This window comes from Buceros rhinoceros, unplaced genomic scaffold (assembly GCF_000710305.1).
Source record: "Buceros rhinoceros silvestris isolate BGI_N320 unplaced genomic scaffold, ASM71030v1 scaffold39027, whole genome shotgun sequence".
Taxonomy (NCBI): domain Eukaryota; kingdom Metazoa; phylum Chordata; class Aves; order Bucerotiformes; family Bucerotidae; genus Buceros; species Buceros rhinoceros.
Window position 1 is genome coordinate 1 of NW_010424833.1, and position 11,071 is coordinate 11,071.

Consider the following 11,071-nt stretch of genomic DNA (forward strand, 5'->3'; position numbering starts at 1 on the left):
CTGTTCTCTCTGCCCTCCCGTGGCCACAGGCCGGCTGTGCAGTTCTGCAGCGACAGAAATGTCAGAGGCTTTCACTGCATGTCGATAATCCGAAACGCCCTGCTTTTGCTTTAGAGAACGAACAGAACACTCGGTATCTCCGAGCCGGTTTTTCTGTCTGCAATGTATTTATGCATTGTCTTTCATCTGAGTGCAGCGGCTGGCTATTTAGATTGTCAAATTAATTACAGAACATTTTCTTATTTTTACCCCATAACTCAGAATAGGAAGATGTGACTTACATGTTAGAAGAAACAGGTAAGGATCACTTCTTTTCTAGCCACTAAGGTAATTTTACTTCGAGGACCTGTGCCTCACTTTTGGCTTGTTCACACGAAAAATGTTGCATAATTGCACGTGGCAGCTTCTTCACGCCTTCAGTAATTCTTTACCTTGTCTATAAGTTGAATTGCACTCAGTTTCCATGTCATGCCAACTGATTAATAAATACATTGATTCCAGTGGAGTTACTTTATCCCAGACTGAGGCCAGGATCGGGCCAGTTTATATTTTACAAAGGTCCTATACAGATTAAGGGCTGCCACGTATCCTCGTACGAGTAGTGGTGTTAAATACAGGCTTACAGAGGGTTGTATTGTTTCAGCAAAGGCTGCTGCTTATCACATTTTCTGACAATCAAGTATGCAGAGACAGAATAGATATACACGCATGCACAGTGACATCTCTAATGACCCACAAGCCCTTCGTTGTATTTTCTTTCCCCTGTCCAGCTAAGGACAGCAGTGATAGAGTGGCTTTGGTGGGCACATGGCATCCAGCCAGGGCCAACTCACCACAAGCATCTCCAGATATTGTAAACCTTCTTTTTTTTTCAGCTGAAAAATTTAGTATAAAGCTCCTCAGAGACATAAGATGATCTAGTGTGTACTTTGAATCTCAGTGAGTAGTTAAGTATGGTGTCTTTGATGTGAGGGTGGCTTTAGAAACTAAAGGTCAAAACCCAAGCAGAGTTTTGAATTAGGATATGCCTAATAGTTGCCTCTGTTTTTTGAACCATTGTTCTGTATATGCACAAATGTGGTGTTTGCAAAGACAGGTGTTACAGCTTAATGTCCCTTACAATACATATGCTGCATTGTGCATGTCTGCGCATCTGTGCTGTGGTACGCAGCGTGTGAAGTTTAGCTCCTGTTTTTCATATTTAACCATTTCTTTCATTATGGCTGAGGTATCAAATATATGTGAGGAGAAAGGAGAATAAATGTTTTGCAAAAGGGTAGAATGTGAAGCTGTAGTTGAAAGGATTGAAAATATTTCTTATTTGGTTATTGGCTGCTTCTAGCTATATGTGTAAGATCAACCCCCTGGGTCCATCTGTAATCCAGAAATGTGGAGAGAAGTGAAAGAAGGAAGTTTCTGATACATGCTTTGCTTTCAAGTCTGTTTGTTGAGCCATAAACTGATTTCTTTTTTTTCTGCCTCTGCCTATAGTTTTCAATGTGTTGCAGAAGACAAAGTACCTGTATGTCATACTAAGAACAATAAACATGGTAGTTAAGTGTGGCAGAAGTCAACTGTTATGAGCATCAGAGGTGAGGTAGATATACTAAGTATAAAAGCTTCAAAACCACAGCAGGAGGCCTAAATATGGAAAATGGGGGAAAGAGCTAAGTGGTCAGCAAGTTCCAGAAGACAGGAACAGTAAAAGGCTCCTACCCACCTGCACCCTTACTGCTATTGACTAGGAAACCTTCAGCTGCAGCAAGTGACCTACGCTTGGTGAGGGACTTGGGATCAAAGTTATAAAGATATATAAAAAATTAGAAATAAAGATTCCTTTGTGAAGTTGTAGTTTTGTCTTAGCTTTGCATCTCCCAAGCTTGAATAACTGTAGAATCACAAAAAGTCTGGGTTGCAAGGGTCCTGTTGAGATCATCCGGTCCAACAGTCTGTTGAAAGCGGGCCCTTAAAAGGAGTAATTATCTGCTGAGGTGCTGCCGTGTGAGACAAAGCAGTACTTGGGTGCCTCTGCAAATCTGGGGTGAGGTAAAATGAGTTTTCCTGTGCGAGGTTTTTCTGACCTGTGTCACTACCTGACTCCGTTTTTAAGATATACAAACAATAGAAACAATCTTCTGATTTTCCTGTCAGTAGGTTGGAGGATGGTCATGAAGGGATGGAATGAACTTGAATAGCATTTAATATCTTCTGGTTTTAGAAAACCGTTGTAAATATCTTAAAATACAAGTACAGTGGTAGCCTACAAACATATCTGAGTATTCTGAAAGCCTATCTAGAATATTTCTGCCACTAGTTAACTCTTGGGCTTTTAAGTGGTTAATTTTCTCTCAGAGAAACCCATTTTTTGCTAGTTTTCACCAAAATTTTAATTAGATATGGTTCTGGGTAAGGCCACAGAACCAAACTTCTGGTTGATAACTAAATAGGATCCACATGCATGGGTATGGAAAGGAAAAAATGTGTTTTAGTCTGTCCATTGTTCTTGAGATAAAATACACATAAAGATATCTTGAGCCTCTTTTTCCCTTCCTAATACCACAGATTTTTCTCATCCATAATCTGCGCTGCAAAAGATCTGTGTGGTACTAGCTGAGGCCCTTCTGCACCTTATGTCATCAGGAGAGCAGCACAAGTGGGAGCTGGTTATCTGTGGGTGTCCATGCATCTGTGCTAGATGTGCTTTAGTGGGTGCCACTAATTAGAGCATTTCCAATTCCTGCTAACGGGTACTTTTCAAGAGGGACAATTTTTAAAATGTCTTGTTTAGGCTTTGGAAATTTCTAGTCATCTGTGATGACCAAGGCTAGCCCAGCAGTCATCTTTTGAGGAAAATGCAGAAGGCGGTTGCAAAAGAAGTTGAAGTGAATCTGAGACTGACAGAGTTGAAGTGCCAAATGCCCAAGACTTTGGCTCCTTCTGAGGGTAGAACAGCAGGGTCTCTTCACATTCCACTAAATCTGTCCAAATGATATATTGAAATCAACAGCACAATGATCCCTCAGATTTATAAATTTGTCAGCTGATTGTCAGCTGTCCTCTCTATAAGCTTAAGTCAGGATCTAAAATAAGCCTGGTGTTGGTTTTGCATGAAGGCTTCAATAACAGACATAAATATTATATGTACGGCAAGGAAGGCTGGGAGCTCCTGAACCCTACTAGAATTCATGCTGGTAAGCCTCAATAATCTGTCACTTGATTAACTTGAGTCTTTTCTTTGCTTTTTCCCGATTCATGAATAATATCTGTGTATGGATAATAAATAATCCGGTGAGTAATAGCTATAGCAATAGTATGTTGCCTGTTGTTCCCCTTCTCCTCCCATTGCACTATCCAGTGATTGTTTTCTTGGCTCGCAGGCTCTCAAGCCAAACAGAAATTTTGCACAGCATAGCATAATTCCTTCTTTATGTACTTTTCACCTAGCTCTTCCTCTGCTGAGGGAAAATAAATCAACAGCCATCTCCTTACCCATGCTGTGGAGCTTGCAATAAGAGGGCAACCTAATTGTCCTTGCTGCTGGGCCGATGTTTGGGCTTCTGCTTTTCTCCCACAGCAGCTGTCATTAATGCCAACTGAATGTGTACCCTTTCCCTGTGGTTAGGTGATATGAGCCTTTAAAAAGTAGCTTCTATTGCTGCTCAGGGATTCTCACAAATCTTGTTTGCTCTTTGTTCACAGGATGTGCAGTGATGTTTTCAGAACCATAACTCAAAGTTCAGGATGTTTCTTTCTGCTGTTCTTTTGACAGTAAATCACTTAAAGATCCCACATTTTTCCTGACTAAAGGAAGAATGACATCCTGTCCTGGTTGCAGGCAATGACAAGACTTCTGCTTCATAGGCTGGGTCTTGGATTTTCCCCCATGCAATTTGCTGACCAGTGGCCTTCAGCATGGGCTTGGCTGTAGTACCAAGGTGTTATTCTGCAAAACTAGTCTTTCACCAGCACTTGTTAGGTTAAGTGTTTCCTGAGATTCAGACAGAAGTCCCAAGATTGATTTGGGACTCTTCCAAAAGCTACAGTCTCATTGTTTACCATCTATCTATTGTCCCAATCTCTTTGATATCTTAAGTCTGAGTGAGTAGAGAGCCTAGATATTCTCAGGACTGTGATCTCGCTGCTTTGGATTGAGTTAGATTGACCAGCCACAGGTTGAATAGAGTTGTGTTTCAAGAAGTCTCATTAATTTTGTAGGGGAAACAGCAACTCTGGCTCTATCCCAACTAAGAATTTATCTGATAAAAATGATCGATTTGGTTATGGTTTTTTCCATGTTCCTCTAAAGATATGTGGGCTGTAAGGATATCTGCTTACTCGTTGTTCAGTGTAAAAGACAAGTAAAGAGACAGAAGAAGTGATAAATTAAACTCTCAGATACCCAAACCCCAAGGAAGAGGAGATAACAAGACAGTAACAAAGAGCAGAACTCTTACATCACTGATTGATGGGAACTTAAAGGAACCACTCAATGCCTTGAGGAGGTTCAGCCAGAGCTCTGTGACTGGCTATCGTGGATCTAACGTGAAAGAGCAAACTTAGAATGGGATATATGAGGGGGCCTTTAGGATCACATAAAACTTGTTAGAGGATGTTTTAAGAGATGTGGGAAAATGCTAAACTTATTTTGGGATGTTTAGGGGAAAGCGAGAGACAGTCAGAGGGAGGAATCAAGATAGATGTGGGAAGAGCGAGCATGGGAAAATGGAGAAGGAGGGTAAAAGAGATCAGCTGCATGCAGTTAAGCTGCTCTCAGCTGTGGGTTTTTTGTTGTTGGTGGGTTTTTGGTTTTTTTTTTTTTTTGTCCTGTGCCTGATCGTCACAATGTGTCTTATCTTCTTGTTAAACTCAGTGATTGGATGTTTTCCTGTGTGAGTGTGCTCTCTGTTTTGTGTGCATGTGTATGAGTGCATGACCTGCTAGCAAACTTCAGGCCAGTGCCTGATCGTCACAATGTGTCTTATCTTCTTGTTAAACTCAGTGATTGGATGTTTTCCTGTGTGAGTGTGCTCTCTGTTTTGTGTGCATGTGTATGAGTGCATGACCTGCTAGCAAACTTCAGGCCAGGCTAGCTGGTAAGTAGGATGAGTGGTCTGAGCACTGGAATGCTCAATGAATGAGCGGCCAGCAACTGGAAATAGGGACTGAGAGTTGAAGGGATCTGCAGGTCTGAGGGCTAGCAACTGAAGAGACAGATTGTCTGGATACCAGCTATTGAATAGCCTGAGCATCTAATGGCTGCTGATGAAGGGATCCATTTGTGTGTGTGTGTCATTGAAATATGAATTTAAAGCTGTACTAGCTGGTGAGCAGGAGAAGTGTGGGAGCCAGCTACCAGGGGCAGGTCAGGACAGTGGAGGCACCAAGAGTCTGAGAGCCAGCTGCTGGAGAGACTACAGGTCTGGAACAGCCACTGGGGGTACCTGTTTGCATGTGTTTGGGTGGGAGATCTGCTAGCAAGCTTTCAGTTTGATTAGCCTGTGAGTGAGAAGAGAATTGGTCTATTTGTATGTTTATGTCAGTCTTGTTGGTGTATGTGGTGATTGTAAAGGTGCTCTTGTCTGTTGGTAGTCAGCTGTGGCTGTATAGTGTGTGTATGTATTTTGGGGGATGCCTATCCCCACCATTGGTGAGACGAGGTGACAGGAATGCAGCATTTGAGGGCCAGAGGAAAGAATCCCTTAGATCCTGTAGTCTACCAGATATGCCTTCCCTGTAGCAGGTGTGAACCCAGCTTCTCTCAAAAGCTCACTGAAAACTCAGTTTTGGAGGAAGCCTAAATACACAATAGTCCGCTTGGAAAGCAATGGTTTTCCTAAGAAATATGAGGTGAAAATACGGGCTTATAATGGAGGAGCCCCTTCCACGTGTGTATATGGTAGCTGTAATGTCATTCACATTGACAGAGGAATCCGGACAACCACAGAGCAGGTTTTGTTGGACATAAGGGAAGGCATTATCTCAGATATAAACCCCAAGATAATTGCATTATGACTTTTGTGAGATGTGGGGGTCCAAGAAGCTAGGTTTTATTCGTAGCAAATTCTTGACAAGTCACCTTTCAGATTTATACCTAACATGACTCATAAACAACAGGAAAAGTGCTTTCTCTACATTTTACTCGATTTTCTTTAGCTGCATGTGACACAAAGGGTACTTACTGGTGGCTTTGATACCGCTTCTGTTTGGTATTTACACAGTACACTGATTTTTATTTGTACTATGCTTCTTTTAATTTTGCTTAAAATGCTTTCAATTATACAGCCATTGTTCTGAAATTAGGTTTTACAATCAACGGGACATAAGTTGCACAGAAGTAAACAGAATTTATACCACGCTGCCACTGAAGTAAACTACTACAACTGTCACTACAATTATCACTTGACTTATTCAACAACAGTTTGTACAGAATCAATACTTTATTCATAACATGAAGACAGCTTTGCATTTCAGTTCTCATGTGTTTCCTTTTCATGATCTTCAGTTCTGAAAAAACACATTGCAGCTTTTCCAAGTCTTTCAGATTCTGTCTTCACGATTTCATCCCAGTATTAATGTAACTTTTAGAATTCACATCCCTAAAAAATATCAGACAAATAAAACAAAATCAGGTGAGGCAGTGAGAAAGGAATGAAAGGAATCAAATTAAATAAGAAAGAATCTTGGCTTCTGGTATATCAGTTGTCTTTCCTGGCCTGAACTTCTACTTTATGGATGGGTCAGATGCAAGTCAGGGGTAGCCAACTGAAATGTGTTTCCAAGACAAATGGACAGTTCACGTAAAGAAGCAGATATGATGATAAAGAATGTTATTGAAGAGCTGGCTTAAATTATTCTTAGTAATGGGCAGGAAATATTTTTCCCATCCTGAAAAAAATTCTGAGATGGCATAAAATTTTTTTCATCTTAATTAGGAATAAAAAAATCAAATTCTCAAACAGTGTTTCAGTAAGACAGTGGGGGGGGGAAAAAATAGGTTTGGATGAGAAAACCTCCAGCATTTTCAAAATGCTGCAATTCAGCTTGGAATTTTGTCTTTTTTTTTTTTTTTTTTTTTTTTTTTTTTTTTTTTTTTTTTTTTTTTTTTTTTTTTTTTTTTTTTTTTTTTTTTTTTTTTTTAACTCTAATTTGGCTAAATTTAGACAATGAAAGGGTAATTTCTAGGTAATTTTGTTTGGTAATTTTATAGTGTTGAAATAGGGTATTTTAATGATTTCAAACCTTTTTTACCAAAGCTTTAAACTTTTTAAAATTAAACCTGATCTAAAAAAGTGTTGTCAAACCTCATCTTGTTATAGGAACATTTTTGGCTTTGGCTCTTTGGCATCTTCTCATTAGAAAAGATGTCATAAAAAGATTCTCTACTAGTTTTTCTAGTGAGACTTTTTTATTTGATGAACTGGCAAATTGGACTCATTGTAGTCCAATTGGACACATTGGAGTCCAATTTGCCAGTTCATCAAATAAAAAAATGTTTATTTCAATATGCGATTTCAAAGGTGATAGCCCTTGAGGAAGTCCGGTTGTATTTGATCATTTCTAACCTGTGATTTAATGAGCATTTTAATATACGGCTTGAACACATGCATAGTATCACCTGGGTCAGATTCCTGAACATCCTGAGGCAGACTGACAAATGTTTATTTCAATATGCGATTTCAAAGGTGATAGCCCTTGAGGAAGTCCGGTTGTATTTGATCATTTCTAACCTGTGATTTAATGAGCATTTTAATATACGGCTTGAACACATGCATAGTATCACCTGGGTCAGATTCCTGAACATCCTGAGGCAGACTGACAGACAGTGACTTCCCAAATCTCTGTGGCAAATTTAGAAGTGACTGACTGGAACTTTTAACAAGTGGAGATCTCCCAAGCCTCTGTGATACCTTTGAAGCATGCCTAGCTACGTTCTCTCCAAAAGCTCTCCCAAATCTCAGAGGCAAATTAGCAATTGGTTTAATGCTTCTTTCTTCTGGGTAATTTCTTCCAAACCTAAGAGGTAAATTAGCAACTGAATTTGGCATCTTGTTTACTGCAGGAGGATTCATTTTAAGGGTATTTTTTGATGCCCAGTCTTTCATTTCTTCCAAACTGATACTCCTCTGCTTTTCTTCCAAGATATTATCTTCAATCTAATGAAAAAGAATTAAAAAGAAAAAAAAAAAGGATACTGTCATTTTATAGGGCATTATTCCAGCTACCAATCACACAAAGTATTCATTTGCATATCTCCTTAGAAAGCTGCTGGGTAACACTTTTGTGTAAATGCTTTTTAGCTGCATTTGCTAAACTCCCCTTGTAATATGAGCTACTTCATATGGATTACTTCATATGCAGACATCGTCCTGATTACATTTTCAGTGCACTGACCACAGGAGTACGTTACCACAAGAGCACATTTCCATATCGGTATCCACAACTGTTCAAATGGTGTCGGTCAGAAATATTTCCGGGCATAGGCGTTGGTACCTGTGCCTTCAGTTAAGTGTGAATAGTAGTCATTGTGAGGTCCGCATTTGCTTATATCACCAACTGGAGTTGTCTGGAGGGGAAGGTGGCGACTGTATTTAGTGATTTTACACAAACTGAGCCTCTTGCTCATCTGTTCTGAATGATCCAGAGGATGAGCCAAGCTACCTGAAGGTGTAGCTTCTTCCTTCCTAAGCGCTGGGTGGATGCTTTTGACCCAATATCCTGCTAGGCTGGCAGCCAGGGAAATGAATGGAAAGTGCTTGGGTCAAGTCCTCATTGTACCTTCTCTGTTCTTGCAGCATAGAGGTTGCCCTGAGTTTTAAGTTGCTTTAGTCCTCCACTAGTGCACAACATGTGTTAGGAGCTCCTGGGCTCCTGATTTATTTGCACCCAGCACAAAATCTGCCTTCCGTGTCTCTGCTGGCATACAGTGAAGAACTGAGCTGAGTATATTACCTGTCTCATGATGTGAAGGACATCTCTTGCCTAAAAACTAGCTGTATCAACCTGATCCTTTCTTATATAGCCCTGTTCCTTCCCTGGGCATATTGAAAAATCACTTATTCATGTGACAAAAATAAGTTTCCAAGCATTAACATCAAGTATGTACAAATATGGTTTTTAATTTTAGTTAAAGACACAGATGCTGCTAATGCTAATTTCGGTTCCTCGTTCATATTTCATGACTTCCCCGGGAGCTTCTCCAGCTACTGGGAGAGAAGGGAAATGAAACATTGTTCATTGTTCATACTCCGTATTAAAACATTTTAAAAAACCTGTCCCTCTGATTGCACCTGCACACCCCTTGTAAAGTATATAAAATACAGTGAGCTGCAGACCAGAGGATTTCACTGGCATAATTAATGTTGTATTCTGGTTTGAAGGATCTTTATTACACCGATGATGATGAGTCAAAAAGAGAGGCTGGCTTTCATTTCCCAGGGAGTATTTGCAGGGCAGACAAGAAAAATAATGCCGATGAACTGTGCAAACTTCATTTGGCATCTATTGAGACATGATAAATGTGGAACCTTGCAAAGATTTTTTTTTTTTATAGTCAATTTCCAGAGTAGAATTTTAAGATCATTAACTATATTAGATTTAAAATGTTCTCTGTTTATCATTGTTCTTTGAGTATTACAAGCATGCCTTTATTAATTTTGGATTAATAATATATCTGTTATATTATGTGCATAAAATGCCTGACAGGAATCTTAATTGAGGACCCACTGTGTAAGTAAGAAACATTTCAGAAACAGTCTCAACTTACTTGCAAGGCTGTATTGCAAGAAAATTGAAATGTGAATTGATTTATACAGTATGTGTGTCCGAGCAAATGAATTTCCTGAAAATTCTTTCAATAAGCTTTTTCATACTGCTAGTGCTGTAATGCTGAATACTGTGCAGTGAGGTTAGGAGAGCCTTTGCCAAAAAATTCAAAGTGCTCAGCATCTGACCCACAGATCCCCCATATAAAGACATAGTAATACAGTCCTTACCTCGTAATATTTATTATCATCATCTTCTCTGCTCTGCAGACTGGACTTCACTGGTTCATCCAGGCACATACTATTTGATGTTAGAAAGACCACTGTAGCTAAAGCAAACAGAATAAACTTCTTGATTGAAATCACTTTCATTTTTCTCAAATTAAGCCTACTTAAAGAGCTAAGAATCTGCACAGAAAAGAAAACTGCCATCATTTTATATGATCACAAAACAAAAAGATTTTGTTACCTATGACATCAATCTCAAGAGCTTCAATTCTTAATATTAATTACGAAGTCATTTGAATATATTTGAAGAATGTCAGTAATTTCTTTTGTGAACCTTTTAACCAACATAACTTCTTATTAGGGACACGCTGACTTTACAAATATTTTCTTCTGGTGAAATATGTCTTAATTAGCTAAATCTGAGAGCCTTAACAATAGGGACTTACAGCAGCCTCAATGTTCCATCACCATTAGACAAAACCACCTTGTTTCTTTCTTTTGTATCAGTGTCCTCAGAAGGATGATGAAAGGAAGCTTCCTCCGCGTATGTATTTTTCTGCTTGAATGATCTTTCTGGATCATATAATTCTTGTTTATAGTAATGTACAACTGGGGACATTTGGCCCATTGAAATCAAGTGCTGTCTATCAAAGTTGCTGATCAGGTCATAAGAGATGTCATGCATCAATGAGATCTATTGACGTACATAGTGTCTGTGCTCTAAATTTAACATATTAATTTGCATTCAGACTGAATAAGGAGCATGCTTTTGAAACCCTGCCCATCAGGTAAGTTTTTAGAAATTTCAAAGGTTATGTTCCATCTATACTCTTAAGGCCAAATTTCTAAGAGCAGCTTTTAAAAAAGCATCTCACATCTTTGCTCCATAAGGTGAAAGCGTTGGACTGCCTGTGTGTGTCTGTCCCAGAAGGAGATTCAGGTTGCACAATAAACATGTTCTTAAAGTGCACACTGAATTGGATCCTAGATGGGCTGGTGAGCCAGGCTCCATAAAAGAAGCATATTGTGTTGTTTTCCATTCGTTATTCTTAAGTTCCTGAAATGATTGCCTAAATCTCATC

The 11,071-nt window shown here is 39.3% G+C and overlaps 1 protein-coding gene across 1 annotated transcript; it reads right to left on the reverse strand.

The window, feature by feature from the left end:
* Positions 1–6,294: 6,294 nt before the first annotated feature.
* NPVF (neuropeptide VF precursor) lies at positions 6,295–10,139 on the reverse strand. Its single transcript, XM_010140902.1, has 3 exons — positions 9,993–10,139; positions 7,781–8,153; positions 6,295–6,596 (listed from the first exon to the last, which is right to left on the reverse strand). Exons 1-3 carry the CDS (start codon positions 10,131–10,133, stop codon positions 6,589–6,591), a joined length of 522 nt encoding a protein of 173 aa, XP_010139204.1. The 5' UTR covers positions 10,134–10,139; the 3' UTR covers positions 6,295–6,588.
* Positions 10,140–11,071: the final 932 nt, after the last annotated feature.

Coding starts and splice junctions, on each gene's coding strand:
- NPVF (XM_010140902.1), bottom strand. CDS start 10,133: ATGAAAGTGATTTCAATCAAGAAGTTTATTCTGTTTGCTTTAGCTACA. Junction 8,154..9,992: donor ATGATAATAAATATTACGAG/GTAAGGACTGTA, acceptor CTTTTTCATTAG/ATTGAAGATAATATCTTGGA.